The 21,444-nt window shown below is 37.7% G+C and overlaps 5 protein-coding genes across 9 annotated transcripts in view; 4 read left to right on the forward strand and 1 right to left on the reverse strand.

Annotated features, from left to right (window-relative positions):
- The window catches only part of LOC129790048 (solute carrier family 35 member B1 homolog), a 766,332-nt gene that overhangs the window by 631,278 nt on the left and 113,610 nt on the right, over positions 1 to 21,444 (forward strand). The window contains exon 3 of one of the 2 annotated variants that reach the window (XR_008750529.1): positions 6,760 to 6,779. The exons of the other annotated variant lie outside the window; for it this stretch is intronic. The gene's annotated coding sequence lies outside the window, so the exon portion shown is untranslated. The remainder of the gene's footprint in view (positions 1 to 6,759; positions 6,780 to 21,444) is intronic. 2 annotated transcript variants of the gene reach the window in all.
- LOC129790119 (T-cell leukemia homeobox protein 3) overlaps positions 1 to 21,444 on the forward strand; it is a 442,143-nt gene that overhangs the window by 307,089 nt on the left and 113,610 nt on the right. The window lies entirely within an intron of this gene.
- The window catches only part of LOC129790159 (uncharacterized), a 241,887-nt gene that overhangs the window by 106,833 nt on the left and 113,610 nt on the right, over positions 1 to 21,444 (forward strand). The window contains exon 4 of one of the 4 annotated variants that reach the window (XM_055827515.1): positions 6,760 to 6,779. The exons of the other annotated variants lie outside the window; for them this stretch is intronic. The gene's annotated coding sequence lies outside the window, so the exon portion shown is untranslated. The remainder of the gene's footprint in view (positions 1 to 6,759; positions 6,780 to 21,444) is intronic. 4 annotated transcript variants of the gene reach the window in all.
- LOC129786916 (uncharacterized) overlaps positions 1 to 21,444 on the reverse strand; it is a 46,923-nt gene that overhangs the window by 8,666 nt on the left and 16,813 nt on the right. The window contains exons 3-15 of the mRNA XM_055822172.1: positions 18,389 to 18,610; positions 18,148 to 18,278; positions 14,049 to 14,259; positions 13,671 to 13,901; positions 10,964 to 11,311; positions 8,463 to 10,862; positions 8,021 to 8,372; positions 7,475 to 7,667; positions 7,148 to 7,403; positions 3,437 to 3,702; positions 3,213 to 3,379; positions 2,126 to 2,145; positions 499 to 798 (exon numbers count right to left, since the gene is read on the reverse strand). Coding sequence (XP_055678147.1) covers positions 499 to 798; positions 2,126 to 2,145; positions 3,213 to 3,379; positions 3,437 to 3,702; positions 7,148 to 7,403; positions 7,475 to 7,667; positions 8,021 to 8,372; positions 8,463 to 10,862; positions 10,964 to 11,311; positions 13,671 to 13,901; positions 14,049 to 14,259; positions 18,148 to 18,278; positions 18,389 to 18,610 — 5,097 coding nt within the window. The remainder of the gene's footprint in view (positions 1 to 498; positions 799 to 2,125; positions 2,146 to 3,212; positions 3,380 to 3,436; positions 3,703 to 7,147; positions 7,404 to 7,474; positions 7,668 to 8,020; positions 8,373 to 8,462; positions 10,863 to 10,963; positions 11,312 to 13,670; positions 13,902 to 14,048; positions 14,260 to 18,147; positions 18,279 to 18,388; positions 18,611 to 21,444) is intronic.
- On the forward strand, positions 1,580 to 6,420 carry LOC129788803 (dolichyl-diphosphooligosaccharide--protein glycosyltransferase subunit STT3B). The gene is made up of 5 exons (XM_055825142.1): positions 1,580 to 2,599; positions 2,665 to 3,782; positions 3,860 to 4,646; positions 5,180 to 5,378; positions 5,450 to 6,420. Exons 1-5 carry the CDS (start codon positions 2,448 to 2,450, stop codon positions 5,525 to 5,527), a joined length of 2,334 nt encoding a protein of 777 aa, XP_055681117.1. The 5' UTR covers positions 1,580 to 2,447; the 3' UTR covers positions 5,528 to 6,420.

Raw genomic sequence — 21,444 nt, forward strand, 5'->3', positions numbered from 1 at the left:
TATTCTACATTGTAAAGTTCTAAATAATATAAGAAATAAAATTTTTGGAAAGAAATCAGCTCTTGAGCTACTTGACTTCTCTGAGGTCGGGTCTAGAAAAATTCTTGAATTTTTGTCAAAAATTAAAATTATTAATGAAATTTAATGTAAATTAGTTTTTTTTTTAAATTATACGGTGCGAAATTGTAAAAAAGTACCTGAATAAAATAAATCTAATAATAATAATAAGTGATTGAAAGGGAGCAGGCAAAAAAAGAAGATATTTTTTCTGCTGTCCATTGCGTTGATGGATTTGGATGCGATATCTTGCGGAAATACCCTTGATTGGCCATATGTGTGTGAGAAAATGTTTCCATGAGACAGGGTCAAGGTCAGAAAAAAAGGGAAATTCTTTCCAGAAGGCGGGCAGGAGAGCATATTTTCTATACAGTATGGGAGGTAAGTAGGTACATAACGTAATATGTATAAAGTGAAACTCGATGATCTTGAAATTCTCACCATGCTTCTCATTTCTCATCATTCCAATTGTTCCGCCGGTATAGATCACAAGGACTTTCGCTTCGGTATTTCCTGATGCCAACATGTTGCCGTAGCTCCTGTTTCGCCTGAGGGATGATTTCTCCGAAATTTTTGGCGGTGTCGAGAGTCCCATCTTGCTGAGACTCACAGAACGCAGACTCGACGCCACACTCACGTGGCTTGCGGACCCATTGATTTTTCCACGAAGCTCACTCCCAATATCTTCGCAATCTGATGATGAATTTTCCATACTGGAATTTGCGCCGTGACTTCCTCGCCCTCACACTTTCTGATAAAATTAAATAACTGATGACGATGACGCACTGAGATTAGGCAATGTGTGTGGGGAGATTTTAGCAATGCCGATCCAGGCTTTTAATTTTTTGGGTTTGCACAGCACAACGTTTGAAATTCGACTGACTGCGAGGCAGCAAAACTTTGTGTATTTCACTCACCCGACCAAGGCACATGTGAGCTGATAATATATTTTACAGAATGCTTAACTACACGCCTTTTTCTTAGTTCAGTAAATAATACGTGTAGTAGATATTGCAACGGGTTTTTTTTTTATTTAATGGAAAAATATTTATAAGAAATCTTTCGTTGATCTTTAGGTTCTTTAGAGGTTTGTTCGCTATTAACCTTTGATCCAACTCTTTTAGTAACTGTCTAGTCAGTCTATAATCTCAATAAACAACTCATGTTTTGTTGATTTAAATAAAATATACCTAAACTAAGGGATGGTCACGTTATTTTGGAAACTCGGGGACTTTCAAGAGCGATTTTCAAGCCAATTTTTAAACCAAAATTTTGAAATCTGCTTGCACTCTTGTTAAATGGCCAAATACTGATAAGAATTCAGTATTTTTGATTTAGAAAATAAATTTTTGTGCTCAAAAAATTTATTTGAAATTCTCACATTTTGGCCATTTTGTTTCTGTAGAGTTTCCAAAATAACGTGACCATCCCTTATTTTCTTTGTGTTATGATCATTTTTTTTTAAAGCAAATTAATCAACATCATTAAGATTTGATTATTTTTTTCATTATACTTAAGTTCCTGGGAGGGAAACTAGTGAACTTAAAAATTAACCTGAGATAAATAAAGCCTTAAATTTAAGACTTTTTAAGTCTCTAAGGTTCGTCTCGGTGATAAGATCTAAGACCGTCTGGTAATCATTTTTAGCCAGAGTTTTCGACTATACTCTGCACTACTCTTCAGTTTGTTTTACCTTTTTATAGATTGTATTTAGGTAGGTACTAATAGAAATTAAATAAATCAATATTCAGGAAGGTACTTATATATAAATTTTTCTTATGATTTTGCTCCCAAACCAGCAAGAATAAATTAAAACTTTTAGCTTGTCTTGCAAAAAATGCAATAAAGTGAATCTGAATACTACCAAACACAAAAACTATTAAAAGTAACATACAATAATCTGTATTTAATCTTAATTAATTAATTAAACAATTTTATTTCTTGAATTTTCATGATAACAGAATAATTTTGTAACGAACAAATTCAAAATAATCTGCTAACTTGCCGCCTTTTCCGCCAGATGCACAAGTAAGACAAATACTTGGAAACTCCTCCAAATTCTCCTTACTTTTTACACCTTTTCCATGGCTAAAATAAAATTAAAATTACCCACAATTTCTTTTTAAAGGACAAAAAATGACCAATGAACCCTTTCAATGCAAAAAAAAACAAAATATCCTCCCTAATAAATAAAAATAAAGGAATAAAAATAAAAATTGGAGTAATTCTCAGCACATGTTCCAAACTCCATTTCTCCAGTGGAAGGTCGTCGGTTGTGTCGCGGAAGTTTTTACTGCGATACCGGCGACGTGTCAAAAGAAAATTTTGTGCGGTGGCATGTTTCGTTTTTAGAGTTTTTAGAGTAATTTACCGTGAGCACCGGGCTAAAAATGAGTCGTCCAAAGACACTAAATCGCCAGACGGCCGGATACGCGAGTTTAATTACATTTGCAGTGTTATTCCTGGCCTGGGTGTCTGGGTTTTCGTCTCGCCTCTTTGCCGTGATTCGATTCGAATCCATCATCCATGAGTTCGATCCCTGGTAAGTGCAATGGGGCCCCTCCCGTCATTCCGTTTGAGCTCTCTAATTGCTTGTCTTGTCTGCAGGTTCAACTACCGGGCCACGGCGTATATGGTGCAGCATGGCTTCTACAAGTTCCTCAATTGGTTCGATGAGCGCGCTTGGTACCCTCTGGGGCGCATTGTGGGCGGGACCGTGTACCCGGGGCTCATGATCACCTCCGGCAGCATCCACTGGCTGCTCCATCTACTCCACATACCCATCCACATTCGTGATATTTGCGTCTTTCTCGCACCTATCTTTAGCGGGCTCACAGCCATCTCCACCTACTTGCTCACGAAGGAGCTGTGGTCAGCCGGAGCGGGGCTCTTTGCGGCCAGTTTCATTGCCATTGTACCCGGGTACATTAGTCGCAGTGTAGCCGGGAGCTACGACAATGAAGGCATTGCCATCTTTGCCCTCCAATTCACCTACTTCCTCTGGGTGAAGTCCGTGAAGACGGGATCTGTCTTCTGGGCCGCAATGGCAGCTCTATCCTACTTCTACATGGTATCCGCATGGGGAGGATACGTCTTTATCATTAATCTCATCCCCCTCCACGTATTTGTACTCCTCATCATGGGTCGTTACTCACCACGCCTCTTCACAAGCTACACCGTCTTCTACATCCTCGGCCTTCTGCTCTCCATGCAGATTCCCTTTGTGGGATTCCAGCCCATTCGTACTAGTGAGCATATGGCTGCTTCTGGGGTGTTTGTCCTCCTCATTGCTGTCGCCCTGCTCCGTCATATGCAGACAGTTCTCACAAAGCAGGAATTCCGCAGAGTTTTCATCATTGGTGGACTCTCAGCAGCTGGCCTTGTATTCCTTGCTGTTGTCATTCTCACGATATCCGGTGTTGTAGCACCATGGAGTGGTCGCTTCTACTCCCTCTGGGACACTGGCTATGCTAAAATTCACATCCCAATCATTGCATCTGTGTCGGAGCATCAACCCACCACGTGGTTCTCCTTCTTCTTTGATCTCCACATTCTCGTTTGCACATTCCCCGTGGGTCTCTGGTACTGCATTAAACGCATCAACGATGAGCTCGTCTTTGTCATTCTCTACGCCATCAGTGCTGTCTATTTTGCCGGAGTTATGGTGCGCCTCATGCTCACACTCACTCCCGTTGTCTGCATTCTCAGTGGTGTGGCATTTTCCGGTGAGTTTTCTTACATTTCTTTGGGTGCTTGAGATTCCGGGAATTAACCTTTTGGCTGTGATTTTGTTTCTTCTTAGGACTCCTTGAGGTCTTCCTAAAGGACGAACATGCACCATTGAATGCAACGGGTGGAGTAGTGGAAGCAGAAGAGCCCGTAGAGAAGAAGAATATGTACGACAAAGCAGGGAAATTGAAACATAGACCAAAGCACGAGGCCACATCCCATGATACCGCCAATGCTGGAGCAGGTGGAATGGGATCGAATCTCAAGAGTGTGGTGATTGTGGCCGTCCTTATGATTCTCATGATGTTCGCTGTCCACTGTACGTGGGTAACGAGCAATGCCTACTCCAGCCCATCAATTGTGCTGGCTTTCTACAATAGCGCCGATGGGACACGCAATATTCTCGATGATTTCCGCGAGGCATACTACTGGCTCTCCCAGAATACAGCTGATGATGCCCGGGTGATGTCTTGGTGGGACTATGGGTATCAGATAGCGGGAATGGCAAATCGGACGACTCTAGTGGATAATAATACGTGGAATAACAGCCATATTGCCCTCGTTGGTAAGGCAATGTCCTCCCCTGAGGACAAGGCGTATGAGATTATGACTTCACTCGATGTTGACTATGTGTTGGTGATCTTTGGCGGTGTTATCGGCTACTCTGGAGATGATATCAACAAATTCCTCTGGATGGTGCGAATTGCCGAAGGAGAACATCCCAAGGATATTCGTGAAAGTGACTTCTTCACAGATCGTGGAGAATTCCGTGTGGATGCCGAAGGAGCACCTGCCCTGCTAAACTGTCTCATGTACAAGTTGAGCTACTACAGATTCGGAGAACTCAAATTGGACTACAGGTAAGGAAAGAATTTTGTTTTTCTATTTTGAAGAGAATTTTAAGAGTATTCTTTTTAATTTATTTAATTCTTTTAGATTTTGATTCTTGATAAAGAGGTAGATTCTGATAAAAATCTTTTCTTTTCTAACAACTGAAGAGTTGATGTAAGAATTTGACAGATGAGTGTAACAAAAATCGCTCTATTGTCGTTCAAGAAAATAAAAATAAAGAATTTGTTGTTTAAGAAAATAATCAAAAAGATCCCTAAAAGAGTCTGGAAGAATAATTTTCCTTCAAAAACGCGATTAAAGAAAAAAATAAACTGTCAAAATCTTATAAAAATTTTCCCAGAATACCAAAAATCTTGTAGCTGAAGAATTGTAAAAAAAAAAAAAATATTTTTATCAGAATCTACCCCAAACTCTCAACATTTTTTGTGACCTTAATGCACCTAAAGTTTCCATGTTAATAAGCAAAATCTCAGTCAGTTGTTGTTGGCACACAAGGAATGGTGGATGTTGGACTAAAAAGAAATTGGTTTGAACATTTCAGAGGAGCTGCCGGATACGATCGCACACGCAATTCCGTAATTGGCAATAAAGATTTTGAGCTGACGTATTTGGAGGAGGCATACACATCGGAGCACTGGCTTGTGCGTATTTATCGCGTGAAGAAGCCCCACGAATTCAACAGGCCAAACCTCAAGGAGGACGAAAGAGTGTTCCCATCGACCGATTATGTGTCACGAAAGGTAAATTGAGATGCTTTTTTAATCACCTTCTGTGTTTCATACTCAAAGTCTCTGCTTTCTCTCTCACATAGACTTCAAAGAGGAAGAAAGGCTTCATCAAAAACCGGCCAGTTGTCGTGAAGGGAAAGAGAAATGCAGGAACAAAATAAAGAAGGTGATGTACAACAACTTTTTCTATCACACCACAACATACTTTTGCAGTGTCCAATATTTAAAAGAAAATGGATAAAATAGATTTTATGCGGAAAATGAAATATTAAAATTGAGAAAGAATTGCGAGGAATACATGAAAACAAAACAAGTAAAAAAAAACACTCATCAATCCACATTACCCCAATAGTTTTGGATGAACAAAAGAATAATTAAATATTAGCCCAAATGTTGCTCCAGTGGAATGAATAAAAAAAAACGTAAATGATAAAAATACAGATAAAATTATTTTCATGTGGCCTTAAAAGTGTCCAGTCGACTTTTTTGTGTGTTGAGAAAGCAAAACCATTCAAAAAAAAAAAGATATGCGAGACAGATAAGAAGAGAGATTAAACACGGAATTGGCCAATAATATGAGGATAAGTCTCTGATATGGATTTCATGGCGCGATGAGGCGATTTTTAGGGAGAGAGAAATGCGTTAATTAAAAAATATTGTAGAAACAATTGAAACATTCATAATTAATTTGTACAACTATTCGTGTGATCATACCAAGCTCTTTGAAAAATGTGTAATAGATTCAAAACAACATGATGAAGAACATTCATTCGTTCGTACTAGGCACTTTGATTGCAATTAAAATGTTTGATTAAATGTTTATTAATTATTTTTCCCGCTTCAGGGAAGGAAAAAAAATGTAAAAGATTCACTTTTGATTTGCCGTCACGAAAGTCACTGAATTATTATTAATTTTTTTTTTCGGATGAAATTCCCTGTTTTCTGTTGAAATTTATTTTGCGTAAATTGTATTATGTATAAAATAATAAAATAATTATTAAGTACATAAATTTTGGGTAATAAATGATGGCGGAAAAGTTGGATGTGAAAATAATATTTTTCTTTTTTTTATTTCTTTGGGTGGTTGCCCCTTTTCGTTTCTTTGCTAAAGTCCTTTTTGTGTTTGCTTGAGGCTCTCCTGCGAGACTCTGCTGTTTGTTTGAAAATAATTGGAACATGCTAATGGGAAAGAATAAAAACTTATCAAAATATTCATGACATTTCTTTATTTTACGTGTCTTTAACCGCTTAGTAATACCCTCTTTTACCTACCAACAGTCCAAAAGAAAAAACAATAAATTATTCCATGAAAGCATTTTATTTATTTCTTCATATCAAAAAAGTACACAAAAATAGCTATATATATTCTCTGTTCGTATATAATTATTTATAGAATAAAATAAAATAAAAAAAGTAGTTGGAAATTAAGATTTTAAAAAGAATAATTTAAATAATTTAAGTAACATAAAATCTAAAATGCTTTTAGCAATTTACAAAATAATAATAAAAATTCAGGAAATAAGATAGAGAATTTTGCAGAGAGAAAGGAATTTTTTTATGGTTTAAAGGGGAAGTGAAAAAAAAGCATTAATCAGTCTTTTCATGCCAAACAACGTTTTTTTTTATCATTTATGCTAAATATACGATTTTTTTACGTCTTTCTATACACGATATAAATTTTTTCTATCTACATTTTTTATGTATATATATTATTATATGTATATAAAATTGCTATTATGGGAAAATGGCTAAATCGAAACATTTTTTATTTAATTTTTATAAATCTGTGGATGAATCGGTCTCGTGGGTTAGCATGTAGGCCTTTCGCTTGAGAACTTCATCGTGAAAGCGAATTAGGACATTTTTTATATCCATCGTGGCCGTTTGTCCGCGCTGTAGGGCTGACTTTGAGTCCGAGAATGCCTTTTCAATCTGTCCACACTCAAGGAGGGCTTTTGCTCTCAAATGGAACCCCTCGTAGCTTTCGGGATTCATTTCAATTGCCTGCGTTGCTAAATCAATCGCCTCTGCAATATTCTGCAATAAATTGATAATGGATGCGATAAGAGAAAATGCCAACTCCTCATTTAATGCCAGCAGCGACTTACATTCATTTTTCTGTTGCATCGCGAGTGATTTAGCAGAAAGTTGACCTTTAGCTGACTAAATGTGGCACTGTGCTCGGAATTATCCGTTGGGAACTTCTTCAGGGCATACTGATACCTGTGTGAGGCTTCCTGGAGGCGATTCTTCCTGTACAGCGTATTTCCGTCTTCCAGCAGTTTATTCAGCAGTAGAAGCCTTCAGAAAAAAAAATGAAAAAGAAATTAATTTAATTTAGTCAAACATCTCACACACTTTATTAATATTCATGGAATTTTATTCACAAATTAATATAAATATTTTCCTCCCGTCTTATCGCAGTAATTCCAAATATTTATTCAAGCTCTACCTATTTTCTGCTTTTTATACTTTGTATATGAAAAACTTTAGCTATAGTAATAGAATTTCCGTGAGGCAATATACGATAAGCATGGGAAAATTTATGATAAAATTAATTTATGTGACGGAAAAATGTTTCAGTGGAAAATAGGGCAAAAAACAAAATAATTTCCCAACCAAAAGATAAAGAGAAAATAGCAACACACACTTACATTATCTCTGGCTTCCCGGAGGCCATGGCCCAGGTTGTGGGTCCCAACTTGGCACCCCTCTTGAGGAAAACCTGCACAATCTGCACATTGCGACACGCAATTGCCCTATCGAGTGGCCTCATTCCATTAATGTCCACATGCTCAATTTGAGATCCACGATCCAGGAGCATCTGCACAAGTGCCCCTGATCCCTGATAAGCCGCCAAATCGAGAGGTGTTCTGCCCGTTTTGTCCGTATGATGGACATTTGCAAACTTCTCAATCAGATACGTCGCCGTCTGCAGATGCCCACGCAAGCATGACCAGCTGAGTGCTGTGAGACCCTCATTGTCTGCCTTCTCCAAATTCACCCCTGAAATTTTGTGTGGGAAAGTGCATATTAAAGCATTGCAAAGCACTGAAATGGAACCTCCTATCCCTGCAAATGTATAAATATATTTACCTCGTTCCACGAGAACTTCAATAACATCCACATTGGCTTCCTGGGCGGCAACAATTATAGCTGTCTTCCCATCATTGTCAGCCATTTCCAGATCAACCTGGTACTGCATGAGACGCTCAATTACACCTCGATGGTTATCTTTGGCAGCCACCAGTAGTGCAGATAAATTCTTCCTGTTGTACGCCTCGCAGGAAGCTCCACGAGCTAGTAGGGCTGTCACTGTATCCACACAGCCGCACTTTGCTGCCCCCGTCAAGGCAGTTTCTCCCGTAATGCTATCCTCCCCATCTATGCTAACATCAGCGGAATCCAGCAATTCTTCCACAATCTCCGTGGAACCCTGAGCTGATGCTGCCACGAGAGCTTGCTGTGCTGCCTGTGTTAGACTCATATCTCCTGAACCTTCACGAGGAATCCAATCACAAGCCAGCAAATACTTCACAACATTCAACTTCCCGGATCTTGCAGCATGGACAAGAGCACACCGTCCAGAGGTGTCTGTGTGTCCCAGGGCACTTCCAGCTGCCACAAGTTGGCGAACAACGTCACAATGCCCCTTGGCAGCAGCCAGAATCAATGGGGTATTCCCCTGGCTATTGCACTTCTCCACATCAGCTCCAAACTCCAGCAGAAGGTTCACCATTGAGACAATTCCCTCAGAAGCAGCAATACACAGTATCGGGGCACTTCCCACAAAGTCCGTCACAAAGTCTGGCGATGCCCCAGCCAGCAGAAGCAAGCGGGAAACCTTAATATTCGGGCTGTAGACATTGCGAAGGGTACAGAGGGAGGAAGAAATGCAATCAGTTACGGAAGCTATCCAGTAAGCTTGTAGATCACGCGGGAGGAGTGTGTGATTGCTATTGCGGTAGATGTGAGCCTTGAGGATGTGATGTCCCAACTCCAGAGCCAATTCCCCATCGAGGGGAGCATGCAGTCGCGACAGACGGAAGGCTATGGCAGCATGACCTAAGCGGAAATCGCAAAGGAATTTGACACTCTCACTGGGATCTCGTCGTATGAGCCATTCCCGTAGAGCTGGATGGAAGAACATGTAGGTGTTGTCGAGACGCTTCACAAGAAGGTCCGAAAGTTCATTGAAACTCTCCACAAATTCCTGCCACGTCAGTGGGCTATTTGCCTGAAGTGCATTGATGGAGTAGAAGATCTCAACTTGAGTTAGAGGGTACAGGGTGGCGAGGCAAATGTTGAGAATATTGGAGACTTTCTCATACTTTGCCACTGTGGGGAATTTTAGATTGAAACGAAGCAGGAAGATCTGTGCCAGGGAAACCGGAAGTACTTTGTAGCTGGAAGATTTTATAACGAGATGTCCGCATTCAATGAGATCGAGGGTGAGTTTGGCAAAGAGAAATGATCCCTTGGCCAATGAGATGAGATACTGAATGAATTTACTCTGATTCGACATGTTCCCTTCCTTGCCACTTGGATGGATGTTGTTCACAATGGAAGAGCTCGTCTTGAGGCGGAACATGCAGTACTCGTAGATATCCTTCTGTGTAGCTTCGTTGGTAATATCCAGGGAAAGGCGTGTGAGTGGGAGCATCTTGACAAATTCCATCATTTGCGTCCGTACCGTGGCAACAACTTTCAGCCATGGCGGGAAATGTGCAACCATTTTTGCGAGAAAGGACGCAAGAGTATCCCCATGGTCAGGTCGGTGGTATTCAGCTTCACAAAGAGCATCAATGAGGATAACACAATTCTTTGCCGTAATATTCCCTGAGCGTCTCAGGGTGATGAGTGGCTCGAGAATGCCCATCTTCAGTGCTCTCTCGGGATCAGCGATGCACTCTTTCACGCTAAGTATGTTCTGCAGGTGCGATTCCCCGAGCAGGTAATCACGGTATGCGGACAATTGAGGTGCTTGGCACAGCTGCGCCGCCAGTGAGTGCACAAAGTCCGGCACAAGGCATGTTAAATTGTTATCGGTTTGGCAAAAATGATACGCCACGATGTACGAGGAGAGAGCCTTAATGCGCTCATTCACCACGTTTGCTTGGCAGTAGATGCCCTCGTTGTCTTTGGCACCATTGCGGCGTCGTCCGAAGCACGAGTGCTCCACAAGTTGCAGCAGAACAGCTGTCTTCCCCGTGCCAGGGCTACCCTGCAGCAAGATTCCCTGGGAGTCTGTTTGATTGAGAATATTCGATATGTCTCGCATGAGCCATTGACGTCCCACAAAGAGTGGCTCCTGCTCCTGGACAGGAACCTCGAAGAATAGTGGCTTAAGGGTCAACTGCTGTGCCTGCCTGTACTGTGCAAAACGAATCTTCGGATCTACGGGACCCTTGAGGGCTCCCGAACGTGCTGATCGTCTCAGAGGAACTCGACGATTCTTGAATATCGTCAAATCCTCCACCTGACCAGCTTGAGAAGCTGGAAAAAGTTTTATTTTTAATGTAAAGAATTTATTTAATTTTTCAAGAGAATTAACGATTTTTGTTTAAAAAGGAGATGAATTAATTTAAAGTACTCACTTGTAACTGAATGTCGTCTCGTAACAGGACTGAGGGAACTATTGCTCTGCTCGGAGATGGACATCGACATGAGGGATCCAATTGAATTGGATCCAGCGATGTAGACTCCGGAATCTTGAAGAGCTCGCGACATATCGGCATCGGAGGAGCCCGTAAGTGTGGACACGGGGCTCGTATTTGTCGACACAAGGGATGTACATGACTGAAGGGGTTGTTTTATGGCACTATCAACACTACTGCGTGGACAGGGATTGTCCAGGAAGAAGCCCAGACGTGTCTGAAGTTCTTCATCTTTCATTTTTCCCGCAACATGGCATGGATTCTCCTTCATTCCATCACCCTCGTCGTCTGTAAGACATGCAAAAAAAAACCAGCGCTATCAGATAAATCTTTAGGAAGGAATTCTTCAGCAGAATATTAAAAAACTAACACAGCAATCGAAATTCACGAAAAAAAATCGCAGGCAAAAGAATAAAATCTCATGGAAGAGGAGGTTTCTGCTCTCGCGCGTAAGTTCTATATGAGCAGGTGAATAAATTGATTCATTAGCATATCTCGATAAATTCATCAAGCCCGAAAAAAAGATCTTTTCGAGTTTGCCGTGAGAAGATTGGTTTACCAGCAATTATGATGTTTTCAACAAAATAAAAGTCTTAAATATTTCAAGTACTTTTGCAACACCCGTACGGCGTAATTTTCTCAAGCCGAGGTTTCTCATATCACAACACACCGTGTGATAAACTTTCCCTCCGCAATGCTCCTCTCATTTTATATTGTATTCAAATTTATGAAAAACACCAATAATTCACAATTTTCTGCTGCGGACTTTCGTCAATACGCGGGGAGTCCGCCTCGGTGTGTCCGCCAAAGTAAAAGTTGTCCGTAATTGAACGGAAAAATAAAAATGTGATGTTAATTAATTTTTACTACCTTACCTATAGTCTTTTATCAGTAGGGGTAATACAAATAACATCAGAGCAGGGGCTTCGCGTCAGTATGTCTGATTTTTATAATATCAAGGCTGGTTAATTATGTTAATGATGCTGGTAATTGAGCTATGTATAAACCTTAATTTTGTGGGCAATTGAAAATGAATTATTGGAGCTAATTCTGGCAAAAATATTTTCTTTTCTTTTCTTACAATTCGTGAGTTATAAGGTTTTTTGGCATTCTCACAAAAAAAACTTATAAATTTGTAAGATCTAAAAAGTTTCACAGTTCAACTTTTAGACCACGTCGCGAGAAACATTTTTGCTATAATAGAAAAGAAAAGGTTTTGGTATTCCGGCCGAATTTTTTCTTATAACTTGTAAGAAAATCTTACAAAATCATATGTTTTATAAGGACCTGCTGAGGTGCTTTTTCAATCTTTTTGCGAGTTTTGTGTCTATAGAAACATGATTCATCGTCATTGTTGGCAGCAATTGACTACTTTGACGATTATTCTACATGAATCTGAGTGTTTAGAATTGTTTTAGGTTTTTTTTAACACAAAAATAATGTGAATTATGTGGAAAAAAATTGACCATTTTTCGTCATTTACGGCAATAAACGTAATTACTTTCTAGAGATATTTCCGTTTCATTTATATATTCCGTTTCACTGCCAATTGATGATTTATTGGATTTAGTGGATGAACATGAGGTATATGCCGTATCTTCACATGCATTAAAGGACATTTACCAAACAATTAAAATCAAATTGTTAGAGTATGAAAAAGAACTTTATTTCAGGAGGCTCTGAATTTGGCTCGAAGAATTTAAATTTCCGCAAACAGACGTCAAAATCCGAAACGAGTGCCCCTGTATTCATTCTGCCTAGGAGTAGTCCGGGTATATCCTTCCCGGAAGCTCCAGATGATTTTAATTTATAACAATTTTTTTCACCGAAATCTAGAATAAAAACGAAAAAAACTTCCTTTTATTTTACTTTGTAAAAAAAGAAATAGCAATATGCGGGGAAACATAAAATATTACCAAAATTCCAGAATAATCGATTGTTTTGTGTTGATAAATTCACTTAATTTTAACCTCTTTTTCTTTATTTACATAAACTTATTTCACTTCGTCTATCTTCGGTTTCACTTCGTTTGATAAAACTTAAATTTTAACAGCGACATCTGTTTTCGTGTTCTAATTTCGGAGGTTTGTGTATGTGTTACTATAAAAGAATGAAAAAGAAATTTTTGTGGGAATGCCAAATCTTACAAAATCCCTTGTAAGACGAAATAGATAGAAAAGAAAATATTTTTGTCAGAATAAGCTCCATTATTTTAAAATTCGATCCTCATTCTTTTCATTACTCAAAAAATGCGCCTCACCTTTAATTGTGCGCGACATATTGAGTTCAGGTTTAAATGCGAGAGAGAAAAACGAAATGAAAATCCTTTAAATGCACCGATGTTTACCAATTTATGCTAATTCACTCGGCAAAAGAGTAATTGGATAACGAAACCACATCAATTCATTATGCAAGCAATGCAAAAAGAACACCAAAATCCCTACCGTGTAGTAATCACATTCATGCAAAGAAAAAAATAAAACAAGAAGGAAAACCGCCGAGCAAAATGTTTCATGGGTAATATGAGGTCTCTCACACGGGGCAAGGAGAAAATATATATTTATTAAAAGCTATTAAAAAAGAAGGAAGGAAAAAAAAGAAGACAAGGGATGCACACAGTCGCAAAATTGAGAAGTGAATTCCATGCCTGCCAATTGATTGAGCCCAACGTTGTCCGATGTGGTCTGCGCGGTCCACAGCGACCTTATCTTCCCAATACCCGAGACAAGTGAGGACAAATGGCCAGCATAGGTGGATGATGCCGAGCCCGAAGAGCTCAATCTATGAGATTTATCAACAACATTTTTGCAGGTCTGCTTACGATGCCTCATCGTGACCACAGAATCCGAGTGTGTCGATGTGCAGAGTGACGATGAACCTTCATTTTACATTCAATAATTTTCTTTTTGTTCATCTTCATTCAATCTCACCAATATATATAATTTGATGGCAAAAAAGGGGGGTTTGGGGGAAAAGAAATATTTCACAGACTATAAATAATTGCAATCAATGCGTCTCCTTTTACCTGATCTATCGCCAACATTCTCAATGGTTGCCGTTGTCGATGCAGTCCGTCGATGGCTACCAAAGGGACTGCGGAGGTTCTTCGTGTTGAAGATCTTTCTGCGATTCTGCGGAGGAGTGGCACACAGGCGAGATGTTAAGTCTTCTGCCCTCTTGAGTGCTGGATGATTCAAATGCCTCATCTGATCCTGCTTCGAATCTTTTCGATTAATCTGCAACAGACACAAACAAAATAAATATTATACAACATTAGCCAATCCAACCATGGTAAAATAAACAAAAATGAAAAGTTGATTATAAAGAAATACAAAAATTCAAACACATCGCATTTCTCCTCCTCCTCCTCCTCTGTACAACGAAGGTATTCTTGAGGGGAGGTCTCGCAGAAAAAATATCATTTATTAATGTGTGAATTCAATATTTTGGGGGATGCAGCTGTGCTCCTCCTCCTCCTTCAGGAATGTAACTATGTATCTGCACTCTGCAGCTTTATTGCTGTAGTTTTCAGGGTGTATAAAATGAATTAAAAAAATAGAGTTAGATCTCACGCCTTTATATTTGATTGGCAAGTGTAAAACTCATTCAAAACCTTAGATATTAGCACTTGAATCTTTCCCTCTAAAGAAAAAAGAATAAAGAACTTTCCACAATAATAAAATTTCCTAATAATTATTTCTAAAAAAAACTCTTAAAGCTTGATAAGATAAATGAGAGAAAGTCCATTGATCTCATGACCCAACAAAATCTAGAATAAATACATTTCTTAAAAGCCAAAAAACATTTTCAAAAAGAATAATCTGAATTTCACACCGAAAACTCTTTCAATTTGAAAAGTTTCTGAAAGCAAAGTGGTTCCGTTGGGTTTCACATAAAATTCCCCGCGCCAAGAAGATAACTTTAAATAGCTTTTTCTCACGAAATATCGCATCGTGTGTCTTTTTTACCCTTTCTTGGGCAATTTAAGAACGTTAATTTTGAGAATCGCTATCTATAAAGAATGAGAGAAACTTGCTGAAGGAAAAAAGTGCACTCTATACACACAAAAAGCCACACATTTGGCGTCCAGGGAGAGACGAGAGGATATGGTGGAAGTATATATAAAATGCGAATTGAGGAACATCCAGTGGGAACGAGAGCTGGAGAGTATTTATGTAATGCATTATTAAAAGTTAAAATTCCTCCTCAAGGGCTCGCGCATGTTTAGACGAAGAACAGTGCTGATATAAAAAACTCCAATGGATGAGCACCGCCACATTCCCCAAAATGTGTACCAAGAACGCCAAATATTTTTCCATCAAATAGGGGGATTTTATAGCATAGAGAATTTAATCCCCAACATTCCGTGCTCAACTGTGGAGAGAAACATATTTATTTTTTATTGAACCCTAATTAATGGTTGCAATTAAGAATTCCAAAAATGAGCTCCATCGATCGCACGATGCAAATGTGAAGGTAAAATTGTGTGTAGGTAAAAAAAAATTATATGAGTGTAAAAAGAAAGAACAACGTGCGCTTTAATCATTTTAAGTCTTTCAGTGTTAATTTCTTGGTCTGACCACTAAAATGCATTTTGTATCTTGTGGTCATGTGGGGATTCATTAAAATGTGGATACTTTGGAGGTAAAAATGGAGAAACCAATTACCGCGGCGAGCGTGCCCAAAAGCTCATCTCTCAAGCACCAAAGAAGACTCTCTCAGTCAGACCAAAAGGAATCTTTTTCTTTTAGTATAAATTGAAAGAACAAAAAAAAGAGTTGATTATCAAATCGACGTGTCGAAATTGATGAAAGTACGAGTATGGGAGCCCCGTAAGACAACGAGTTCTTCGACATAAAAGTGCATTCTCAATATAGAACAGGTAGTAGTTATAAAGCAACATTGAATGATGGATTTCTCTCGCGCGCAATGTTCTCCTCGATCCATTGGGCTTTTACCCAAACGTGCTATACGGCATGAGAGCGCATGTTATAAAGGGAAAAACATAAAATGTTTTACTTGGAATTGTAGCAATCCTTCTAAATCTGGTGGAGCATCGATGGTGATGAAAACTTGTTCTTGGAGACCGTTGATGAGTCATCCCCATATAAGACATAAAGAATATTATGTACAAGAAGATGGGCAGAAGAAATCTAACCCGTTTTGCGTCAAAACAACCACACATTTCCTCCCGATGTATTCGGCACTTTTAGCTCTTCGTATATGTCGAAGAGATAAGGTATTGTGCAGTTTTTATTCACTCCACCACATATAATATTGTTTAGCTGGGAATAAGAGACCACCTCAGGAATCACTATACAACAAAATATAATCCCATTCTTTGTTCCACACCGTTTCTGTTTCATCTCTTATTTCTGCAACGTCTTACGCCTTGCTCCTTTTCTCTTTTCTCCTCTGTGTCTTCATTTACAGAATATACCTTTCCATGTGCCCCAACAATAGCTTATATAACTACATATATAAATGTAGGTATGGGGAAGGCTCCATGGTGGTTACACTCTGCTGGGCCCCTCAAGGGGATGACTCTTGCCCTGCTTTCGCATCTCACCATAACGAATATTTTTTTTTATTTGAAAAATCTCTTTGGTGAGCAATGAACCATTGAAATGTATACATCTTTCTTTCCTACATGGACTAAGGAACTCCAATCCATGGACTAAGAACTCCTCGTGAAGTCAATAAGTGATGTATGTCTTATGCAAAGATAAGGGATTAATTCCATCCACGGACAAATGAAGAGAAAAACCATATAGCTTTGGGATTCTGTGCTCGAATTTGAATTAATCCAATCACAAATCGCACAGTGAAACTTTCAAATAGACTACAATTCTCCATTACATGGAAATTGGAACTTGCTCAGAATATTAATATCATCACGGACTAAGAGAATATTCCACTAAAATCACTTTCAAGTTAGAAACATATTTTCAGTCAATTCCTATTTATAAAGAAAATTGTTTTGAATTTTTTTTCTCTGCTCTTTTTGTGCTTATTAATTAAAGAAAAATGCGAATTCTTGAGTAGGATAAATTGTTCCTAAATAAAAATTTAAAAAAATAACCTTTTGACTGAGAAAATCAACAAAAAATTTAAAAAAAAAAGTCTGTTTGCACTTAATTGTTTAGCATAAAAACTATTTTTAAGGCATTAATAAAAAAAACCATAAAAAATAAAATAGCAAAAGAAATAATGACTTGGCTCATCATTTTTGTATGTTATTGTTATGTCTGTAATTTTTATGAGTGTGGTACTAATTGTTGTAGTTGCAAAAATTAAAAGAATTTAAAGCTTTCCTTGTAAAATAAAATAAAACTTCATACTGCTTTGAAGCTCTTAACAACACAACCCTTTGAGGGATTTTTTTTAAAACAATCCTAATAGTTGTACTCACTTTTGAATTTCCGAAAACCGTCTATAAATTGAATGACAGCATGTTCATAAAAAAAAGGAATTTAGAAAGAAAAAAAAGAACACAATAAAACAACAAAATGTAAAGGTAAATAGTAAAAGAGGAAGTTATACAATAATTGTGTCCAAACATATGATAAGGTTCATTGATTTCACGTCGTGTAAATATGAACGGGAGAGATATCAAAGCAGAGAAATCACATTTTTTTGTAATAGATAGATAGGTAGTCTCTGCAGTGATAAATGGTTTGCCCGATAAATGATTGATTTCCTGCACTCACATTGAGTGAATTTTCAAAAGATTGTAAGTATACAAAAAAAAATTATAAATCGATACTCCTGAGTGAGAAGTTGTTAGATATTATTAACCAAATAAGCAACAGAAGTGGCTAAAGAAGCATTTTCTACACTCTAACGAGTACTTCTCCTCTTTCTTGGAGCCTAGCTAACAGTTGTGGAAATGAATGTGTTTATCGGAATGGTTTATAATCCACGCGCGTTGTTGTATGGAGGAAGATTCATTATTGAGGTGCTATTAGCAAGTGCTTTATTGCATGCTCGTCTCAATGGTCAAGAAATTATGATGCGCCAACTTGGTAAGAAATGCCGTGTGAAATCAACAATAAAATATTATATTGCAAACAATTAAGTGTCGCTATATAATTGTAATACCTACATATGAAAAGTGAAATTACCTGAAGCAATTGCGAGACAGAACTAAATCTCGACTTGATCAGCTCACTGCCCCTCTGTGCAACACTTGACCCTGGAGATGTTTGCAAATCACTTTCCTGAATATGGCAACCACCATTAGCTGATAATTTACCTGTTTCGAAGGTTAAAATTTAAATAATTAATTGCAAGAGATATCAACAAAATAGCTCCGCCAACGAAATAATATCGCTGATGGTGTGTATTTTTACCAATCACACTTACCATTATTGCCAGATGCCTTTGTGGAGAGAAACGACTTCGGGGCAGAGCTACAACTGGGACACTGTTCATTTTTGAACATGCACGAGTAGCAGCGCTCATGACCACAGGTATCAATTAATTTCCGCTTTTTGCCTTTGTCAAATGGCATCTGACAACTTGGACACGTATCGCCATCGCTGCTGGTCGTCTCACTTTCTAGCAATCTTCGAATTGATTGTAAATCTGTAAAGACAACATTACACAGTTTTCTTTAACTCACTTGCACCAATGTTGAGCAAACAAACAAACTTCTGTTTATGCATTGCATACATATATTTTCATGCTATCTATAAATTGATGGATGAAAAATTTATGTAGGTAATACGGGGAGAAGTAAAAAGTTTCAAAGCTTTTTTTTTTGGATCATAAATCACAGCTAGATCGTGCTAAACATGCTGAAATAATATACCTATCTTGAGCATATTTAAATCCGGTACATCTTAGATCGCCCCAATTAAATACATTTCAAATTCTTAATGTTTAACTGATTATCTTTAAAAAAAATTCTTCAAGTTGAAATCAAACTGAAAAACTTACCAACTCCCTCCCCCTCATCAATATATGTTGAAAATACAAAATTAATGGATTTGAATCTCAAATCAATTTAATCAATATGTGAGCAAACTTTCTTAATTACCCATCGATTAATTGGGAGAACATGGATTGTATTTTAGACACCAACATGTTTTCATCTTGAATTTACATTTATTCAGCTCGCCCAAGAATCTCATATGATTAGATGAGAATTTAATTAGCCCAATGATCGCATGTTTAGATCAGGTATTCAAATTTCTCCTTTTTGGGAAAATTTTTCAAAGAAAAAACTTTCCAACCAAAATTTATATTCTCTTCCTCTCCTTATAATATCATGCTCACGCTTCTTCATTTCCCCATGGCCTTCAAAATTTTGGCCATCGCGCGCGTCTGTAATTCAAACGATCTCCATCTCGATGGATTGGAGGAGAAAAAAAAGATTTGAGAGGTTTTTACTGAATGAAATGATGCCAAATTTGCATAAATACCGTGCGATGTTCAATCAGTCGAATTAATTGTACAAATACGCAATTTGCAGAATAAAAAAAAACGCGACAAATCCACAACCCAACCCCACAGAATAAATACTTTTATCTTCTAGTATTAGAGAAAAAAGGCTCTATTGGTTCTATTGTGTACTTATTGACTCTTTATTCTCTTGCACAGAATTGAGTGCAAATCCCCGCGTGTTGCTGACTCGTATTACTTCCCTGAGGTATATGTATGTACATATGTGCAGATAAGTTCTATATAAGAGACTCTGACATCACTGTCGATTATTCATTGATCCGATCGCTGGAGCCTTTGGAGCACTTCGTTAATATCTTATTTAAATTTATTGCATTTCGCACACTGAATTTTACTTCAATGATAATCGACCTCTTATGAGATTTACTGTATGCAATTCAAAGCCCACGTTTCGCACTACATTCATTATAAGCATGTTATTGTTGTATGAATATAGCCACGCAGTTACCTGCAAAGGTTGGTATGTAATGCAAATTATATGCTAAAAGTAGGTGTATTTTGACGAACATATAAGAATTTTTGACGCTGCACATAAACGAATATAAAGGTGTATGAATAAGTTTAAAAATGTCGCCTCAACTTCTACCTCTGCTTGATCTGATCGTGTTAACTGCGAAAATGCCATCTAACGCTATTTAGAGAAAATTTTCCTTTCCAAGCAATTACTTTTCAATTAATATTAATGATACTTTCTCATATTTCCATGAACACATATATAGAGTAGGGGTACCGATATATAGCTTTGAAATAACTTAGAAAGGTATTTGCGGCAGCTACTCAATTTGCATATAAATTAATCTAAAGGAAAATTTTTGAGTCAGACTTGTTAATAAAATAAATGTTGCATTACATACCGGTGAATTCTTGATGGGGTTGGAATTTTCTCCTGAGTTTATGGGGTGGAAAACCAAGTCTATTTAAACTAATATTTTTTGCTTAAACGAACATTTATTAATTATAATGCAGCATAGAATGAGCATGAGGAGTGTGTCTTTCAGCAATATCCGCGTTCAATTTTTTTTATATTAATTTGTACTAAATTAATTATTTACATGATCCTATGACCTATAGCATTAGCGCTACTCTTTTTTTTACTTCACAGCGTTGTTTTGATAAAATATATTTATTTTCCTTCCTCAACAAAATTTCCCAACTTTGAATCTTTCCAGCTGATAGTTTGATGATGTTTGTGTGAACAACAACACCGGGACATGAAACATGTTTATCATTAGCACACTGGAAGTGAGGAAAAGTGATTCTCGGCAAAATGATAATGAAAATATTTCTAAAATTGTGTCATTTACACATTTTTTGCTGTCTGCCCGCTTCCACACCATAAGAGCATGTAATAAGTTAATAAAGTAATCTTATCAGGGAGACGGTCTTCACTTGGTGCCAGTGAGCGGCGCCTTGCCTTTTATCTTATCGCATTCATTTTGGTCTATTTAATTGCCCACAGCTATGTACATATATTAATAGAAAATCCATTACCAGAATACGCAATTGATAAAATATTCGCATGAATTGAGCGATGTCATTCGAAATAAATAATTCCAGTGGATGCTTTGCGGAAAAAGTATGACGAATTTAGCGGTTGAAGATCAAAAAGCATTAAATTTAGGTTTGGAAAATTTGCAATATGCTTGAGGGGAGAATTAGTGGAAAACTTTTCATATAGCCCAAGGTTAAGCACATAAATTATAAAATAGAATTAACATTAAATTCCTAAACATAAAATAGAATAATTTTCATTTTTATTATGTAAAAGGTATTTATGACTTTTCGTTATGGCTCTTCTAGATCTTCCTCGAAAACTCTGTGATAACACCTTCCAATAAAATCTGAATGAAATACAGATCTCAATGAACTTTATTGCACGTTTTATATGGTATCGCTGCCCACTTGAATCTATGACTTCATCGATATGAATGCAATGATGTCACAAGGGGGATTTC

The sequence above is a fragment of the Lutzomyia longipalpis genome, chromosome 1, assembly GCF_024334085.1.
Source record: "Lutzomyia longipalpis isolate SR_M1_2022 chromosome 1, ASM2433408v1".
NCBI lineage: Eukaryota > Metazoa > Arthropoda > Insecta > Diptera > Psychodidae > Lutzomyia > Lutzomyia longipalpis.

Bases quoted from the DNA above. Each gene is read 5' to 3' on its own strand.
- LOC129788803 (XM_055825142.1), top strand. From the start codon at position 2,448: ATGAGTCGTCCAAAGACACTAAATCGCCAGACGGCCGGATACGCGAGT. The intron at 2,600-2,664 runs GTAAGTGCAATG...TCTTGTCTGCAG, and splicing joins ATCCATGAGTTCGATCCCTG to GTTCAACTACCGGGCCACGG. The intron at 4,647-5,179 runs GTAAGGAAAGAA...TGAACATTTCAG, and splicing joins GAACTCAAATTGGACTACAG to AGGAGCTGCCGGATACGATC.